Source organism: Conger conger, chromosome 15 (assembly GCF_963514075.1).
Source record: "Conger conger chromosome 15, fConCon1.1, whole genome shotgun sequence".
Classification (NCBI taxonomy): Eukaryota; Metazoa; Chordata; class Actinopteri; order Anguilliformes; family Congridae; genus Conger; species Conger conger.
In genome coordinates this window covers 24654557-24675361 of record NC_083774.1, presented here as the reverse complement: position 1 = coordinate 24675361, position 20805 = coordinate 24654557, and the positions used below count along the sequence as shown (strand labels likewise).

At 47.6% G+C, this 20805-nt stretch overlaps 1 protein-coding gene across 1 annotated transcript in view; it reads right to left on the bottom strand.

Moving 5' to 3' along the window:
- The window catches only part of LOC133111080 (multiple epidermal growth factor-like domains protein 11), a 94649-nt gene that overhangs the window by 11934 nt on the left and 61910 nt on the right, over positions 1 to 20805 (bottom strand). The window contains exons 10-14 of the mRNA XM_061221239.1: positions 20607 to 20781; positions 13873 to 13993; positions 10534 to 10697; positions 9065 to 9167; positions 731 to 877 (exon numbers count right to left, since the gene is read on the bottom strand). Coding sequence (XP_061077223.1) covers positions 731 to 877; positions 9065 to 9167; positions 10534 to 10697; positions 13873 to 13993; positions 20607 to 20781 — 710 coding nt within the window. The remainder of the gene's footprint in view (positions 1 to 730; positions 878 to 9064; positions 9168 to 10533; positions 10698 to 13872; positions 13994 to 20606; positions 20782 to 20805) is intronic.

Sequence of the window (20805 nt, the reverse complement as noted above, 5' to 3'; positions counted from 1 at the left end):
ATTTCCAGGTCTCTCCTTTACTCTGTCTCAAACAAGCAAGCACATATTCTTACTGTATTCAGCTACATTATCATCAATATTCTTACTGCCCACCAGTGAAGACTGAAATAAGACACTATGCTGGAGTGAATGAGCATTTAAGCATGCGTCCAAGTCAGCCACGCTACGTCTCCCTCTCATACAAGCAATTTCCCCTTGCCTTTCGGGGCCGTATTTCTTTGTTAAACTTTTAATTTGGTGTAATTGCTGTTGGTCTAAATGTTGGTTGACCGGATGCTTCCCGCTGTGAGCCTTTGTAATTAACATAATTGTCTCAGTGTTGAACAGCGTGGGAGTGATTGATCTCTCCTCTCCACTGCCTTTTAACATCTTGCCTTCTGAAGGAAAACACACCAATCAATGGGGCCCTACCTCCAGCAAAGCAACCAATCGGATGAGGTAAAAATAGTTCTAATTACCATGCACTCTGGCCAATTAGACCCTAGGAGAGGCCGTAATGGCATTAGGAGGGGCCAGGTGGAGAGGGGGCCAGTGTAAAGACTGGTACTGAATGGCTCTCAGGCACTTTACGGGTGCTGGAAGCTACTAAAAGAAACTTCCAGAAAAAGAAGTGCTAAACTCAAAAGTGTTGAGTCTTGCAATACTGATGCAAAATACCTTACTGTACCATCTAGCATCTGATGATGTATTATTGTTATTGTATGATATGGTGAGAGGAGAGGAGTCTCACTGCGCTTGCAGGACGTTCCGCGGTACCCTGGGGCACACACACAGGTGCCGTCCTCAGGCGAACAGGAGCCCCCGTTCTCACAGGAGCAGGTGATGGAGCAGTTGGGGCCCCAGCGGCCCTGGGTGCAGACGTTGTCACAGTGGACCCCTGTAGGGAGACAGGGGAGATGCAGGGGCCCTGTGAACACTGAATCAGGGGCGGCCTGACGCCTAGAGGCGTAGGTGAATGACCAGGACCCGGAAGGTGGGTGGCTCCAGGTCCAGTCCAGGCCAGTGTGGCCACGATGAGATCACTGCAAGATCTTTTGTCATTACTCACTTAATTGATCAATGAAAGCAGTTCATTATGCAGTTAACTCACCTCACCCGGTTTCTTGGTGAAATTAAGGCGAAAACGAAAACCAGCACACCCTGTGGCTCTCCAGGACCCAGGGTTTTTTGGGTTTCGGACAGGATGGATTTTGGTTGTTCGCCTGCTCCCGCCCCCCCAACCTACAGTTACTGAAGCTCCAACAAACAACCAGTTCACTCTCCCCCTATCGTTGTGACTGATCTTCATCGCCCTTAAGATCATCCTTCTCACCGCTCTTGGCTCTCATCCTTTTAACGACTGTGGTGCGATTCCTTTTTCGAATTGGCTTGTAAACGTTTTATGTTTCGTGTATTAAATGTGTGATATTTTATGTGTGGATCGTTTTCGTTTTATGCGAACTCGTGTCTCTTAATGTACGACGAATTCCTGAAAAACAATAAAAATAATTCAATAGAATTTGCGCTTAGTTGAGTTTTCAGCGATGCCAACTCTCAGCAGCGCTGCTTGACCACTTCACTCGCTGGTGAAAGATGCTGGAGCTGCTTCTGATCTGCAGCCGTTTTGTGCTTTTCTATATGAAGGGGCAGCCCAGTCTCAGCCTCTGTCGGGGGGCTCATTAAGGCAGTGCAGCTCCTCTTATATTCTCTTTCAGCGGTGCTGCACACACACACTCTCACACATACACTCACACACTCACACACATACACTCACACACACACACTCACATACACTCACACACACACACTCACACTCACACACACACACACACACACACATACACTCACACACACACACACACACACACACTCACACACACACACTCACACACACACTCACATACACTCACACATTCACACACACACTCACATACACATATACATACACACTCACACACACACACACACACACTCACACACATACACATACACTCACACACACACACTCACATATACTCACACACACTCATACACTCATACACTCACACACTCACACACTCACACACACACACACACACACACACACTCACACACACACACACACTCACACACACACTCACATACACTCACACATTCACACACACACTCACATACACACTCACACACACTCACTCACACTCACTCACTCACTCACTCACTCACTCACACACACACTCACTCTCACATTCTCACACAAACTCACACACACTCACACATACACACCCAGAGTCACACTCACTCACACACTCATACATACACACACACACACTTGCACATACATACACTCACACTCACACATTCACTCACACACACGCACACGCACACACACAATACTGAGAGGAGGGGTTCCACTGGGGTCTGAGTCACACTAGCCACAGTCCAAAACACATGCACACACACACACACACACTCACGAACACACAGTCACGTATGCAAGCATGCACACACACTTATGGACACATACTCGCACACATGCACACACACACACACACACACACACACATACTTGTGCACACACACATTCACACACACAAACACACATAAATGAATTAAACACATACACAGATTTGCATACACACACTAACACACACAAGCGTGCACACAGACACACACACACACACACACACACACACACATACACACACATACACAGACAGACAAACAGACATACCCCTTCTTCATCACTAGCCTTTGCTGTGGAGAAGGAGCCCTGTCTGCCTGAGTCTCATTTGAAATTTCCTTTGACTGAGACTTTCAGTCAGCGTGAAGCAGCCATTAAAACAGCATTAATCACACAGCTTTGAATCAGACCTACTCTAAACTTGTGAGACTTCACTTCTGTGATTTCTGTATATCTGTTTTTGCGGGAGGCTCTGGTGTTGGGGCAGAGGGATGAAGGTGTGTGGGGGTAGAATATGGGGGGATGTAAAGTATTAAGAGAGGGACAGGCACCCACTGATCCCAGAACTTCACAGAGAAGGCCAGACTGCAGACTGAGTACTGTGGCTCTGCGGGGCCACACAGAATGAATATTTCTCTCTCCATTGTCAGCAAATGAATGCCAGCAGAACACAATGCTCTCAGCCTAATGGCAACCAACACCCACCCAAAACTGAGCAAGGGAGGGGGAGGGGGAGGAGGAGGAGGAGGAGGAGGAGGAGAAGGAGAACAGGAAGGAGAAGGAGAAGGAGAAGAAGAAGGAAGACAGGATACTCTCTGTCCCTGAAAAACTGGTCTTGGATCAATGCACCCTGATCCCCTCTCACAATCTCATCCATTATGTAAGAAATGTAAAAGAGCCCCAGGTCCGGTCCATCGGGATGAACTGATGAGTCTACGCTGTTCAGCTGCGACGCCTTCCAGCGCTGTCCCTCTGCACGGCCTCCGCCGCTAGACTGATGTCAGCGTTTGACAGGTTTTGACCTGTATTATAACTGCATATTCATAAATAAATAAAAAATATTAATAAAACTCCGGTGAGATCTGTAAATGTCAGCCCAATGAATGTAAATACACTCGATCACACGGGGTTTGTGTTGAGTGTGTGTGCTTGTGCGTGTGTGTGTGTGAGTGTCTGTGCGTGCATGCATGTGTGTGTGTGTGTGTGTATGCTTGTGTGTGTGTATATATATAGCCTTGGTCTTACTGTGAATATTGGAGTTCCCGCGCTATAACCAAGCAATGACCTTCAGCAGGGAGATTCTATTGAGTATGCAATAATGGTATGCAATGAATCACCCATTCCCCGGTCCCCCAGATAAATGTGTCATAAGCACATGAGTAAGACTGCAAATGGCTTTAGCTGGAGAAAGGCTTTGGCAAATCGAGCCCATGGCCCCAGAAACCTCAGTAATTCTTGGGGACTAATTATCATCCCATACAGTACAAGCCCAGCCAGGCCACACTTGGACCAAAAGAAAAATTCTATATAAATAATATAAAATGCTGTATTCACACTAACCCCATAGCCACACTCTCTCTCACTCTAATGCTATACCCACACTCTCTCTCTCACTCTAATACTATACCCACTCTCTCTCTCACTCTAATACTATACCAACACTCTCTCTCTCACTCTAATGCTATACCCACACTCTCTCTCTCTCACTCTAATACTATACCCACTCTCTCTCTCACTCTAATACTATACCAACACTCTCTCACTCTAATGCTATACCCACACTCTCTCTCTCACTCTAATACCCACACTCTCTCTCACTCTAATGCTATACCCACACCCTCTCTCACTCTAATGCTATACCAACACTTTCTCTCTCACTCTAATGCTATACCGACACTCTCTCTCTCACTCTGCTATACCCACACTCTCTCACTCTAATGCTATACCCTCTCTCTCACTCACTCTAATGCTATACCCACACCCTCTCTCACTCTAATGCTATATCCACACACTCTCTCTCACTCTAATGCTATACCCACACTCTCTCTCTCACTCTAATGCTATACCGACACTCTCTCTCTCTCACTCTGCTATACCCACACTCTCTCTCTCTCTCACTCTAATGCTATACCCACACTCTCTCTCTCACTGTAATACCCATACACACTGTCTCTCACTTTAGTACTATACCCACACTCTCTCTCTCACTGTAATACCCATACACACTGTCTCTCACTTTAGTACTATACCCATACCCTCTCTCTCACTCACTCTAATGCTATACCCACACCCTCTCTCACTCTAATGCTATATCCACACACTCTCTCTCACTCTAATGCTATACCCACTCTCTCTCTCACTCTAATGCTATACCCACACACTCTCTCTCACTCTAATGCTATACCCACACCCTCTCTCACTCTAATGCTATACCCACACACTCTCTCTCACTCTAATGCCATACCCACACTCTCTCTCTCTCTCACTCTAATGCTATACCCACACCCTCTCTCTCTCTCTCTAACGCTATACCCACACACTCTCTCTCATCTCTCTCTCTCACTAATGCTATACCCACACCCTCTCTCTCTCTCTCTAACGCTATACCCACACCCTCTCTCTCTCACTAATGCTATACCCATACCCTCTCTCTCACTCACTCTAATGCTATACCCACACCCTCTCTCTCACTCTAATGCTATACCCACACACACCCCCGCACCCTAATACCATATCTATGCAGCCTCTCTGACTCACACACCCACACCAACACCGCCTCCACATACCCTCTCCTTCACCCGAGCACACACACACACACACACACACACCGGTATAACTCTGCCTCCATAAGCCCCTCTCCCCGGTCTTTATCTGTCCCTCCTCAGGAGCCTCACGCTGGCTGGCTCCGCTCCCCCCCTCTGCCTCGCTCCGCGGAGCCCCAGCGACTCAATTAGAGCGGGCAGATGTCGCAGGCCTGCCCAGGATTCAGAGCGTGAGAGCCCCGGCACCACCACACTCCTTCCACAGCTAATTAAAACCGCGCCGTTTCCGCCCGGATAAACGTCCCGCGCCCGGGGGCCCTCTGCGGCACCGACCCGCCAGCCCCCGGAGGCGTGACCTCTCCCGCTACAGCCGCCCCGAGGCCGCTAATCGGGCGGGCCGCCCCCTCCCCGGGTCAGTCACTCCGAGGGTAATGCCTCGCTACGGATTATAATGAAGCGTCGCCTCACTGCGATATCCGGCGTTTATCCTCCTCATCAGCTCCCGGAGCCAGGCACGCACACGCCCGCCGTCACGCCGCCTGCCCTGATACGAGCGTGCGGAGAGGGGGCCGGGGGACGCCGCCGGAGGGCCACGGCCAGGGGGCTCCTCAGGCGAGCACCCGGCTACCTGCACCGTGAGCGCAGCCAGCTTTATCGGCTCCAGCGCACTTCAAAGATTTAAATACGGAAACTGTGCACAGCTCTCTTGGCTAAGTGCCGAACGGTGTGAATTTAGAATCTGAACCATTGGCACCTCCGAAAAGAGAAAGCATACGGTTCCCTTTTCTGTTTTTTTGTTTTATACCATTTGGTACCATTTCAGTTTTAGTGCATGTTTTCAATTGGCCTGGACATTTTCATGTGTGATGAAGGATACGGTAATTTAGCATCATTTATTCACAATTATGATCATAAATAATGATATATTTTATATTGTGTTGGTACTTTCATTGAGTCTAGGGGTCTCAAAGTGCAAACTGCAGAAGCTGCTTTTGAATTCTTTTAGAGGTATTCTCTTACTTTAGACCACAAATTCCCAAATAACCTATACATGCAATTGTTTTCAGAAACACTGCTTCATCACACACAAACACTGTTTGGTCCCATCAAAACCATAAAACATAATAATAATATAACAAATCCCAAAAGAGAACTATGCCTTTAAAGAGCTTATACTCCTAGTGCGCTGAAACAACTTTCAGCAAAATGATTTAGATGTGCATTTAATAACACATCCCAGCTGGCCTACATTACAAATGAGAGACATAATTAAAACAGTACCATATTCCATATTAAATGTTTTGGGAGTAGGTAGGTTTAAGATTCCAACATAATGTAGTTACTTTACATGCCATTTAATAAAAGAATTGAAAGCTTCTTAAGGATTTGATTCATAATATTTTATGAAAATGCAGGCATTACATAGGAAAAGATCCTGTAGACCAAATATAGTTATTTTCAATATGACATAACTAATGTCAATGTATAAATCACACTCAATGCATTTAACTAAATGCTATTACTTCAAATACGGTTATAATTATATCTACCTCAGTTAAGTACTTTAAAATATGCAACAGCAGCATCTAGCATGTGTTAACAAATATCAATACAATCTCTGCAAATATCTTTTAAAAATTCAGGCAAAACTCCAGCTTGAATTATCAATCAGAAGACAGCCTACTGCATTGATTATTTCTTCATCTTATATTTATGTACACTCACTGAGCACTTTATTAGGTATTTATTAGACTCATTTTTTTGACTTATTGGTCTTCTGCTGCTGTAGCCTATCCACTTAGAGGTTTGACACATTGTGTGTTCAGAGATGCTTTTCTGCATACCAATGTCGTAATGTGTGGTTATTTGCATTACTGTACTGTCATTACTGTCCCGTCAGCTTTGACCAGTCTGGCCCTTCTCCTCTGACCATTCACTATAAACTCAAGAGACAGTTGTGTGTGAAAATCCCAGGAGATCAGCAGAGATACTCAAACCGCCCTGTCTGGTACCAACAATCATTCCACAGTCAAAGTCCCTTAGATCACATTTCTTCCCCATTCTGACATTTGGTCTGAAAAACAGCTGAACCTCTTGAACATGTCTGCATGCTTTTATACATTTAGTTGCTGCCACATGATTGGCTGATTAAATATTTGCATAAACAAGCTGGTGTACAGGTCTACCTGATAAAGGGTTCACTGAGTGTATATTTAATTATATTAACTGGGTGAGTATTATCAGGGCTTAGAGGTGAAATGGTTAGCTGTGATTTTAACTGAAAATACATTGCTGACTATATATAATAATTTTAAAAATCTGAATCAATTAAGCAGGGCATGCTCTGTATATCTACTAAAGGGACTTAATGCAATTTGTAGGATGAAGTTAGTTCCATTTGAACAGTAATCATATTCTGATCTTTAGGTGAAGCAGGCAGAAGATTACCCTTATCTGACAGGCTGCAGAAGCAAACTCCTTTTCTCCGTCTCCTCTGGGCCCCGTTTCCTGTGTCTGCAGTTTGTCAGGGTGCAATTTGCCCTCCCTTCCAGTCAACATCGGATACGACGTCTATATAATGGCCTGAGTGCATGTCCCGTGTGCCTGTCCCGGGACATTAATACCTTTGTAGCTGTTTCTATGTCAGTGGATCGGTTACTCTGCCTGTCCTCATCTCTATCAGCGTCAGTGTGATGGTCTCAGTGCTTCTTTGTCAGTGTAGCCGATCAGCGTTGTCATATCAGCGTGTCAGTGGCATGGCTGTGGTGTCAACGGTTTTGATTTTACGCTATTTATTCATTAGATGCAGGATACAGCAACAATACACTTCTATCTGAATTATCCAGTTTGAACCGGCCGTAATTACTTCAAATACGTATGCAAATTCTCCTGTTGCGTCCATCCGTTTCTATTATGCCCACTGCCGGGCATTGTTGTGCGAAAACAGATGTAATCTTGTCAGAGGACTTGCATATGACAAATGCTACACCAGCTGAATTAATTTGTTGAAGACAGAGCTGATAGTCATTCAGGGAAAGTAAGAAGCGGTAACGTTAAAACTGTGAAATTAAACTTAAGTTCTCCCGATGATTCATTCTGTAGTAAAACTGTGTCAGTGCCTATGTTATGTATTTATTTATTAACCTTTAATTATACAGGGTAGGCTGACTGAGAAGGCATGAGACTGAGTAGGCTCCCTGTTAAGTATCCTAATCTGCATGTCTTTGTATTATACATGTATTTGGTCTATAGCACCAAGCAGGCTCCATCGGTTAGCCACAGTGCAGGCAGCTGAGGCCGGTAAGGGAAGACTGGGTTATGGAGTGTCAAACGCAAAACAGATGCAGGGACAAATCCTCCATTGTTGACTGATAATCTCATCATACTGAAGGCTGTGCCAGCGCTGGTGAATGTCATTGCTAGCTATCATCATTTGTCCTTGGGTCTGTCCAAGCGGCATCCCTCACTAATGAAGTTGTGTTGATAAAGTTAACAGTTTATATTTCCCATAGAGTCAAAGCCTTGCAAATCACAGGTTCTTTATTGCAAGCAATTTCAGGAACTCAAAACCGATGGGTGTTCAGAAAGTCCTCCCCGGTATTTTGTTCCAATCAATTCCTCAGCCAGTAGGTACTAACTAATGAAATCAGCTGGCTGAGTGGAAGAAACACATGGCAGGACTTTGTGAGCCGAGACTCTGTGAGACTCTGTGAGACTCTGTGAGTCCCTGTGAGACTCTGTGAGACTCTGTGAGACTCTGTGAGTCCCTGTGAGACTCTGTGAGTCCGAGACTCTGTGAGCCTGAGACTCTGTGAGACTCTGTGAGACTCTGTGAGCCGAGACTCTGTGAGCATGCTCAGTGTGTCCGTATCCTGGTGCTCACCTGTCCAGCCAGCCAGGCACCTGCAGTCACCACTCACAGGGTCACAGCCATCAGCATGGCTGCAGTCACAGCGCCCCCCACACTCCGGCCCGTATGTGCCATCCTGCAAACACAACACCGCTGAGTCAGTTACACAACACAACACAACACAACACCGCTGAGTCAGTCACACAACACAACACCGCTGAGTCAGTCACACAACACAACACCGCTGAGTCAGTCACACAACACAACACAACACAACACCGCTGAGTCAGTTACACAACACAACACAACACAACACAACACCGCTGAGTCAGTCACACAACACAACACAACACAACACCACTGAGTCAGTTACACAACACAACACCGCTGAGTCAGTCACACAACACAACACCGCTGAGTCAGTCACACAACACAACACAACACAACACAACACCGCTGAGTCAGTCACACAACACAACACCGCTGAGTCAGTCACACAACACAACACCACTGAGTCAGTCACACAACACAACACAACACAACACCACTGAGTCAGTTACACAACACAACACCGCTGAGTCAGTCACACAACAGAACACCGCTGAGTCAGTCACACAACACAACACCGCGGAGTCAGTTACACAACACAACACCGCTGAGTCAGTCACACAACACCACTGAGTCAGTCACACAACACCGCTGAGTCAGTTACACAACACAACACCGCTGAGTCAGTCACACAACACAACACAACACCACTGAGTCAGTCACACAACACAACACCGCTGAGTCAGTTACACAACACAACACCACTGAGTCAGTCACACAACACAACACCACTGAGTCAGTCACACAACACAACACCGCTGAGTCAGTTACACAACACAACACCGCTGAGTCAGTCACACAACACAACACCGCTGAGTCAGTTACACAACACAACACCGCTGAATCAGTAACTTAACACAACTAATTGGCTATTGTACACTTTATTGTACATACACTTTATTGTATTGCATTGTACTTTATTGTACGTCGCTCTTGATAACAGCATCTGCCAAATTACTGCAATGTAATGTAATGATTCAGTAACACAACACAATGACTCAACAAAACAACACAGCTGAATCAATAACACAACAATGCTGAGTCATTAACACAACACAATAACAGGCCTCTGAAGGTCTTATATATTATTAGCCAGTGTCACCCTAGCCTATCACACAATAGCAACTCATATGTTGCGGTCTGCCTACAATGGTGTTACAAACTGCACAGTTCCCTGGACTGTGCAACTGTGCAACACTAACTGTAGACTGTGGAGTCAACAGAAGAGGCGGATGGCTGTGTGTGTTTTGGAGGACATGACGTGTTCTGCTCGTCTGCCTCCTGAACTGACAGAATACAGTGCAGCAGCTCTGACCGGGCGCTGGAAACAGAGGAACAGTGAAAACGGAGGGATGAACACTGCAGGGGAGAAGCAGGCGGGAGGCAGGACTCACGGGACAGGGCGTGTCGCAGTGCTCCTCTCTCCAGCCTGGGGAGCAGGTGCAGGAGCTGTCCACGGGGTCACAGGCCGCCCCGTTGGCACACAGGCAGGACTGGTTACACCCCAGGCCCCAGGTGCCACTGGAGCAGGGGATGGAGCAGTCCACCCCCTGCCAGCCTGGGACACACAGACCACAGACTAATCAGCCAACCAAACTAATTAGCCAACCATTCAAAGCAGTCACACAGATCAATCAATCAGTCAATTATTCGACCATTCAACCAGTCAATCAGCCGCTGAAGCAAATCAACTAACCAATCAAGCAACTGATCGATCAGTCATTTACGCAGTGAGTCATTTATCTGTTTGAGAGCGTTGTCATAGTGATGAGAAAGGACCAATAGTACAGCACTACAACTGGCCATTCCTATTGGACAGGGAAGCAAACTAAGTAATTCAGCTGTCAAAGGATGTACAGTCTTTGTTACAGCTCATTTTAACATCCACATTGTTACGAAGCCAGACTGCATTCTCAGAATAAAATAGGATTAAAAAAAGATGCTAGATCCAGAGCTAAATATAATTTGCTTGGAATAAACCCTTTGAAGCTGGGAACTGAATGCTGAACTTTGAGGTCAGAGCTGTCCTTTACGGCTAGACTGTAGTGCAGGGGTGCACAACTCTGGTCTGCAAGCTAGTTTTTTTCCAACCAATTACCTTAATTTATTATTCTGACAGCTCCAGAAATGATGTAGGTTCACTCCTGTACTTGAGCGCAGACACACTTGCAGTCTGCAACTGCAGCTGGTGCATATACAAATGTATACACTATTTAGCTAATTAAATAATTAAGCGTAGAAGTCGGCACAAAATCCTGAAGCGGATCTAGCGTGAGCAACACCACTGCAAACGTCCACCTCTAGAACATGACACAGTACGATCCATTTAAAGCAAGAGCAAATGGGACAAAAAGAGAAAAAAATGTTGCTCCTTTCCCAACATCTTTCGGTGGAGCTATAATGGCAGGGTAGCGCTAGCGACATTAGCGCTGGGCTTCCGGACCGTGGCTGATTATGAATACGGGTTTGATTAAGGGGGGGCAGGCTTTAATGAGAGGTGATGAGGGATCCATTTCAGCCAGGTCTGCGTGGCCTGGTCTGCTCGGAACCTTCCGGCACAGCCACACTCACAGTACAGAGCGGTGAGGGAGGGGGGGGGGAAGACTGGGGCCAGCTGGCAGCACCAGATGTGCTGAAACTGTCCAGGGATCTGCACATAGACTTCCATAAACACCCCCCCCCACCCCAAAACACTATATAATGCCCCAATCAGTAATATCTGATTACTGAATATGATTCACTGCCACTATGACCTATATACTGGGTTTCCTTTGGGAAATCGAAAATGCTGTATGTATTTTTCTTACAGAAAGCACAGGCAACAGAGCGCACAGAATGGCTGTGACATGCAGCACATGTCCGTGTGTGTGCTTGTGTTTGTGCGTCTGTGTGTGTGTGTGTGTGTGTGTGTGTGTATGTCCGTGTGTGTGTGCTTGTGTTTGTGCATCTGTGTGTGTGTGTGTGTGTATGTGTGTATGTCCATGTGTGTGTGCTTGTTTGTTTGTGTGTCTCTTTGTGTGTGTGTGTGTGTGTGTGTTTGTGAAGAGTCCCTGAGGCTCAGGGCAAGTGTGTGAGATGTGGCATGTCCAATAAAGAGACAGAGTGAGTCCCAATCTTCATCTCGGGACAGATCCTTTAATTACGAGCCCACTCTGGAAAAACATTCCGCTGACAATAAATATTTGAAGATGCAGACACCGAGATGTTACGCTAGAACAGTGGTTCCCAAACTCAGCCCTGGAATTCCGCTGTCTATATTGGTTTTTGTTCCAACCACATTTGCCATTAAATAATTTGAACAAGCTGTTAATCTTTCTTAATTCGGCACTTTTCATCTCAAGATGGATGATTTAAGTTAAACCACATTATGCCAGAAATAGCTTTGCAGTGGCATGAAACAAAAAAATTACCATATGCCTATTGACCTTCTTGCAAACAATTACATCAGAAGAGGTAAGAAATAAAATACTGAGGTTAACTAAAAGGCTCATAATTAGGTAGTTGGACACATGTTTAATTTAATTTGTCATTTTCTACCTTAAACTTATCAACACATATGCAGGTTTGCCTTGTTATCATTTCTATTGTCTCTGAATTCTTGAATTACCTTCCAAGTGTTTAGTTTCGGTGGCCAGCCGTCAACACCTTCACCAATTATGAGCCTAGCGATTCACCTTAGTCTTTAATTTGATCTTTTAAAAATAATTTACCACTTTTTCTGCGATGGAATTTTATTTTTTATGGTATGCATAGCTATCTGTCAAAATGTGGTTTAAGAGGGTAAGTAATAATACCTCTAAACAAGAAAACCACCTAATTAAGAAAAATTAACAGCTTGTTAAAATTCTTGGGATAGCAATTGTGGTTGGAACAAAAAACCAGCTCCAGGGCTGAGTTTGGGAACCACTGTTCTAGACATACGTAAAAATAAATAAAAAAGCTACACCCACAGAACAGGGCAAGTCATGCAATTTAATATGCACTCTCACTGCCAAGCAGTGAATGTTTGGTTGAAGAATCAGTGTTATGTGAAAAATAATACGGAGATGAAATGGTCGTATTGATAATGTCATGGGAATGGCAGGCCTGGCGCAGTGCTGGTCTTTATGAACCAGGCGTGTTGTGGTTCAGCCGGGTTCCTGGAGGTCTGAATGATGCCGGGATTGGTGCCGCTGAGCAGGACTCTGCTGCTCTTTACATGCTATAGCCACTTGAGATTCAGACAGACTGCTTAAATTTAGCCGGTCCACTGAGCCGCATCTCCACTTCAGAGAGTTGTGACTACTAATAACCGAAATACAAAAAGCTGATTTTTTTTTCTGATAAATTATTTAGCGTTCTATGTGAAACAGCAGCAATGGTACTTTTGTTGTGATACCGTATATACAATACGACTGCTACAGTGTAACACTGTGAATAAAATAAACATTCTTTTTTTAATTTACACAAGTTACACACAAAACAAAAGTTTTCTTTTTTTATAATTACAATCACTAAACCATTTTGATACCACTTTTTTGCAACCCCCCTGTTAAGGAAGACTGCAGTTGGACGGCAAAATAAACTCAAAGCTGTCAATGTCGTTTGCACCCTGTTTGGAGTCTTATGCTAATTGCATGGAGATTTCGCACCAAGGCTGGATTTTAGCATTCTGCTGATTGAACCTCACGTAACCCAGCAGTGTGGAAAAAGAGTATAAGACAGGGCACACTGAGGCGAGGGACTGAAGGTACCTTCTCGACAGACACAGGAGCCATCGACGGGGGAGCAAGACGCCTCGTTTCGACAGGAGCAGTGGGATGAGCAGTTAACCCCGTGCAGTCCAGGGGGACAAGTTACAGTACAGTCATCTCCCTGTGAGAGAGAGAGAGAGAGAGAGAGACTTACAGCACTAGTACAGCCAGCAAGACCTTACACGGGGGCATATTTTACCTAAACCACTTCTTTTGCATTAGTTCTTCTTGTTTCCATGGGAACTTTCGCGGTGCACACCTCTGCAGTTGCTCTCGATGTTCTCACCACAGGAAGTGTTGAATGGATTTGTACAGCAGGAAGGTCTGAGCATTATTTTCCGCAGTCTATCATCGCTAACAGAGAAAACTTCTTGGGAATTTCATTGCCGGGGGCAGTGCGTAATATTAATTGTTTGCTTGATTAATTAATCTGATAACGAGCAGAGGCATTAAGTCGAGTACCAGGCTGGTGCACATAAAAGAGCAGGGGGAACTTTTAAACCTGCAAGGCTGTCAAATGTTTTCATTTTCTTCAGCGAATTAGGCACGGCCCGGTCAAACCCCACAGCTGCAATTTCAAACACCCCCACCCATCACGCGCTCCTGCTTCTCAAACCCGCTGGAGGGGCGTAAAGTGCGTATGCTCCTCAGGACAGAGCGCGTGTGAGTAAGAGGTCCCCCGTTCCCACGGCCATGCAGGAACGACAGCAGGGGGGAGCGGGGGAGTTCTCTCGCCCTCTCCGAGACGCGCGTGCGCGCTGCGCGGTTTTGGATAATGAGGAACAGCGCGGGCCTGTCCAAATCCCTGGCTGGCACATTAGAATGAACTGTCCCATAAAAGAAACATAGAGCCTCCCTGCCCGGCTCCTCTGCAGCCCTGGGTCGTTAGAGCTCCTCTCTGTTTTAATGTGCGGTTCAGAGAGGCCCCCGGCTCCCTCTCCCTCCCTCGCCCACCGCTGCTTTCCTGGTCCCAGCTCTCAGGTCCACCGGAGGCTCGGCCACCCAACCGGGGGTCATGAGTGACAGTCGACTAAATGATTTAAATTCCCAATTAGCTGCCCAGAGGAGGCCTGAGAGGTGGCTCTTTGGAGACTGATGAGCGTGGAGCGCTTTCATTAGCACCCTGAACCGGGCCTTTGAAAGAGGTGGGCGCGAGCATTAGCATGGAGCGGCAGGGGCACGACGCTCTTATCTTCCGAGTCACTCCCCGCATTCCCGCTCGCATAAAAAGCTCCGTCTACCCAGCGAAAGTTTCATCAACCCGGCCCGAGGTTCCCTTTTGTTTCCTCGCTAAGAGCGCCGGCGACAGCTATTCTGTCTGTGGAAGGATGTGAGGAGGAAAAACATCTCTAGTCAGCAGCGGTGCGTGGGACGAGAGCCAACGTGAACTTCAGCTGGCCAAGCTGTACGCGAGCGAGTAGCGCTCCTGCAGCCAAAAATAAAACATTGATTTAATAGCTGGCTGCATTCACCAGATTATTTCACAAAAAAATTCTTCAGGGCTACAAGAGTGGAGCCAGAAACATCCCGTCAACATACAGTGAGCTCCGTACATTCTGGGACAAAGATGTTTTCTTGATTTGGCTCTGTACGCTGCAATTTTAGATTTTTAATTAAACAATTTAAAGTGCAAATTCGCAGCTTTTATTAAATACTTTTTTTATACATTTTGGTTTCACAATGTAGAAATTACGGCACTTTTAATACATAGTCCACCCATTTGATGGCACCATAAAGTTTGGGACAAATGGCCTCATAGGTGTTTATGATTAGTTAGGTCTGCTCAATTGCTCCCTTTGTGCACGTATAAGATAAGCTTTTCGTATCTAGTTTTGATTCTAGGCTTTTGCTTTGGAGTCTGTTCTTGCCATTTGTCAACATGAGGCCCAGATTTGTGCCAGTGAAAGTCAAGGAAGCAATTATGAGATAAGAAAAAGCGTCAGAGACATAGACCAAACCTTCTGCTTACCAAAATCAACCACTTGGAACATCATTAAGCAGAAAGAGAGCATTGGTGAGCTCAGTAAGGACCTGGTAGGCCAAGGAAGACCTCTAAAGTTAATGACCAAAGAATTATCAAAAACCCAGAAACCCAGGGCTAAAACTGCCCAAGAAACAAACCCCCCGTCATCTGTGAAAGTGGTGGTGGGGTCTTACGCTTTGGGCATGTACGGCTATCACAGGCTAAATTCTATGTACGAAAGCCTCTTCATCCTACAGCAGCTGTTTTCAAAGTCAGAAAATGGAAATTTCTTGCCTGGCCAAGTCATTCATCTGATCTGAATCTAATTGAACGTGCATTTCATATGCTGAACAGAAAACATGCAGGAGCTGAAGATGGCTGCAGTAAGGGCCTGGCAGAGTATCACCAGAGAAGATGCTCAGCATTTGGTGAAATATAATGTAGGTCACAGCCATCAAACAGTGATTGCATTCAAATGATTAAGGTGTCCTGACATGGGAATAGGGGGACTATATATAAAAAGTAAGACTATAAAAACCAGTAATTTGTACAATTTCATCAGAATGTATAAAACTACCCTTCAATAAAACCTGAGGGTCTGCACTTTAAGCGCATGCAAATTGATTGATTACAAATCTATCGTTGCGGAGTGCAGAGCCAAATCAAGAAAAAATATGTCCCAGAATTTATGGAGCTCACTGTACTGTAGGTGGACATGTGACCAGTGATCTGAGTGGCACAGACACAGATCATTATAGCCCCATTCCCCCTCAGATCCACTAGGGACCTTGTGAGAGGGGCGGGGCTAAGTATCCACCCTCTCTCTCATGTTCAAATTCACGGTCATTAGTACTTCAACTTAATTGGACAAGAGCTGCAGGATTGGTTTTTTTTTTTCAGCCTCTGACATAACATTGATCTCTCCTCCTGCCTACACATACGAAAACAGCATCACTAATTAAACACCGGCCTTAGACCCAACTACTACATTTAATTGCCTTTCACTGTCAAACTTCAATTTAAAATTAATAAAACAAAGTAAGAGTGCTAAAGAGAAAGATATATTCATTACAGCAATAGGTCTATGGATACGGGAAAAAAAAAAAAGTATGGCACTTTCATCTGCGAGATGAAATCCACTTGAAGGAAAAAAATACAAGAAAACTCATAATAAGCCAGCTTTTTGCCAGCAATGAATGTCAAAGCCATGGGCACAGAACGTCTTCTCGAAACACAATTATAATCACTGCGCAAGCTGTGCTGGTACCCTCTGTGAAACACAGCTTCGACCACTGCAGAATCCCTGTCTAAAAACTAGTTCCAGATTTTTTTTCTTCCAACAGCATGCACTGTGAGGCCCCGGCCTCGACCGCAGACAAGGAGAGTGAGGCGCTCAGACACAGAGGCCATCCCGGCACACAGACCGAGCGGCTCTCTGCTGAGCCGCGGAATAAGCTAGCGCGCTCTAGCCCCGCTCCTCTCTCGCCCCGTCCCTCTCTCGCCCCGTCTCTCTCTCGCCCCCTTCCTCTCTCGCCCCCTTCCTCTCTCGCCCGGATCCTCTCTCGCCCCGTCCCTCTCTCTCGCCCCGTCCCTCTCTCTCGCCCCGTTCCTCTGTCTCGCCCCGTTCCTCTCTCGCCCCGTCCCTCTCTCGCCCCGTTCCTCTCTCGCCCCGTCCCTCTCTCGCCCCGTTCCTCTCTCGCCCCGTTCCTCTCTCTCGCCCCGTCCCTCTCTCACCCTGTTCCTCTCTCTCGCCCCGTCCCTCTCTCTTCCCGTCCCTCTCTCGCCCCGTTCCTCTCTCGCCCCGTCCCTCTCTCGCCCCGTCCCTCTCTCTCGCCCTGTTCCTCTCTCTCGCCCCGTCCCTCTCTCGCCCCGTCCCTCTCTCGCCCCGTCCCTCTCTCGCCCCGTTCCCCTCTCTCGCCCCGTCCCTCTCTCGCCATAGCGCCTCGCGCAGGCGCTAACCCGCTGGTTTTCCCGCGCGCGGTAGCGGCTGTCAGGGTGCCGGCTCCATCTCACCCCGTGATGACCCGCGGTAGAGCCAGCCATCTGCGGGGCCTGGTGAGAGGCCACCTGCGCCGGGAGCCTGACGCAGGTGCGCCGCTGCTCCATCTGCTCGACGTGCTGCGGGGCGGGGGGTGTAATAGCCGGCGCATTAGCCTCCATTAACCCAGCCAGATCCCCCCCCTCTTCAGCGTGAACAAAGCCCTCCTTTAAGGAGCCTATTGGGAGCTGTACTAACACACTTCACTGTGTCTACCTGTTTAATATATCCTCCGCGGGTCCTCCGTTTCAGCTCCTGGGGGCTCCTCTGCCAGGGGTGCCCATCCCGCAGGGAGCGTTTAATGACTCTGGCAGGCGCCCGAGACCTCGGGCTGGACCCGCCACCACGAACAGGTGGAGGACATTACGAATGCGGGCGGCGGCAGAGGACGTGCCCATTGGCTGGCGCAGTCTCCACGGCAGCCTGCCATCCTCTGAGGTGGGGCGGGCAGCGAGCCGGGGCACGAGACACGCATCAGAGACTCAGCCTCTTCCACACTCCCCCGCCATCAATCTCTCCCCCCTTTCATCTCCCTTCATCTCTCTATCCGTCTTCCTCTCTCCCTCATTATTTCCTGTCTTTCTTTCTCTTCCCTCACTCTCTTACCCGATTCCCTTTCTCCTGTCCTGCCCCTCTCTCTCTCTCTCTCTCTCTCTCTCTCCCTCCACCTCTTCCTCCGGAGAGAGGGCCTGTTTCATCTCATTTGCCCGGCGCTGATGTGAAGTGACTGGCACAAGGTTGATCCGCAGGATTGATGTTGGAACCCGCGCTTCATAACCACACAGCTTATTATTAATGGCTGCACGAGTCTCATCAAGAAAAAGAATCAATTTCCGAGTCCATGCATCCACTTCTCCTTCCTTCACTTGGCGAGGTTTTCCTATTAAGTGAGGGAGCGGCTCTATAATAGGAGGCATCCATTACGTCCGCTGTAATAAAGCACTTCACCTTGTCTTCTTCTCTTACCGTTCCGCTTTGCGGCTGAAGACACCCGCATCATTTCCCACGTGTTTGGCTTTACATTCGCTAATATTTGCATTTGCAGCATATAGCTGGGAAAGAACATGACCTTCTGCGAACAAATACCAGACTGTGCGAATCTGAAGGCAGTATTGGGCTCATCGAAATGCTGATTGATTTCGGCTCAGCAAAATCATTAATATTTTTTCTGCAAATATTCGCAACCCCGGTGAAATTAAATTTGAAATTGAAATAAATGATGAGTCCATTTAATTTAAAAGTATTATCTCTTTATAATTCAAGGAACTAATTGACATGATTATTAATATAAATTAAAACTTGTCGATCTTGTTAATCTGCTTTGAATACAATGAAATAGCAGTCAAATGCTACGAAATTGACTGCTATTTGTTAATTAAATCATTAAATGTCAATAAAAATGGGATTTCATTAAGATGGATTGGATGATTTGTCACCAGATAGCACAGATTTAATTAAGAAAGGCATTAAGAACATGCGTTAAACGTTAATTAAAAAATGTAAACCATAAAAAGCATTGCGAAAATGCTGAAAAGATCCAGGCTGACTTTAACTGCACTTATGTAGTCCGGCAATCCCAATAATCAGTGGAACCGAGTGGCCAGCTTCCCTGAAAAAGACTACAGCCGAAGCACTGAGAATGGCAGTGACTGGTGACACCACTAGGTGGAGCACCACCTGGTTACCTGCTTTGGGACACTGATGTTAGTGACGGTGATGGCACAGCTGGTCTGGTTCTGCTCCTGTGCACACAGCCACACTCACCATGCACCCAGGGGCACAGACGCAAGCCCACTCCTGTGCGCACAGCCACAGCCACACTCACCATGAACCCAGGGGCACAGCCACAGCCACACTCACCATGAACCCAGGGGCACAGCCACAGCCACACTCACCATAAACCCAGGGGCACAGCCACAGCCACACTCACCATGAACCCAGGGGCACAGCCACAGCCACACTCACCATGATCCCAGGGGCACAGCCACAGCCACACTCACCATGAACCCAGGGGCACAGCCACAGCCACACTCACCATGAACCCAGGGGCACAGCCACAGCCACACTCACCATGAATCCAGGGGCACAGCCACAGCCACACTCACCATGAATCCAGGGGCACAGCCACAGCCACACTCACCATGAATCCAGGGGCACAGCCACACTCACCATGAATCCAGGGGCACAGCCACACTCACCATGAACCCAGGGGCACAGCCACACTCACCATGAACCCAGGGGCACAGCCACACTCACCATGAACCCAGGGGCACAGCCACAGCCACACTCACCATGAATCCAGGGGCACAGCCACAGCCACACTCACCATGAATCCAGGGGCACAGCCACAGCCACACTCACCATGAATCCAGGGGCACAGCCACACTCACCATGAATCCAGGGGCACAGCCACACTCACCATGAACCCAGGGGCACAGCCACACTCACCATGAACCCAGGGGCACAGCCACACTCACCATGAACCCAGGGGCACAGCCACAGCCACACTCACCATGAATCCAGGGGCACAGCCACAGCCACACTCACCATGAATCCAGGGGCACAGCCACAGCCACACTCACCATGAATCCAGGGGCACAGCCACACTCACCATGAACCCAGGGGCACAGCCACACTCACCATGAACCCGGGGGCACAGCCACACTCACCATGAACCCAGGGGCACAGCCACAGCCACACTCACCATGAACCCGGGGGCACAGCCACACTCACCATGAACCCGGGCGCGCAGACGCAGGCTCCACTGATGCCGTCGCAGTCGGCCCCGTTGGCGCAGTCGCACGGCTGGCTGCAGCCCTCGCCGTGGTAACCAGACGGGCACGTCTCGTTGCAGTACAGGCCCGCCCAGCCCGCCATACACGCGCACTCCCCGGACAGAGGGTGGCAGCTGGAGACAGGGGGAGACAGGGGG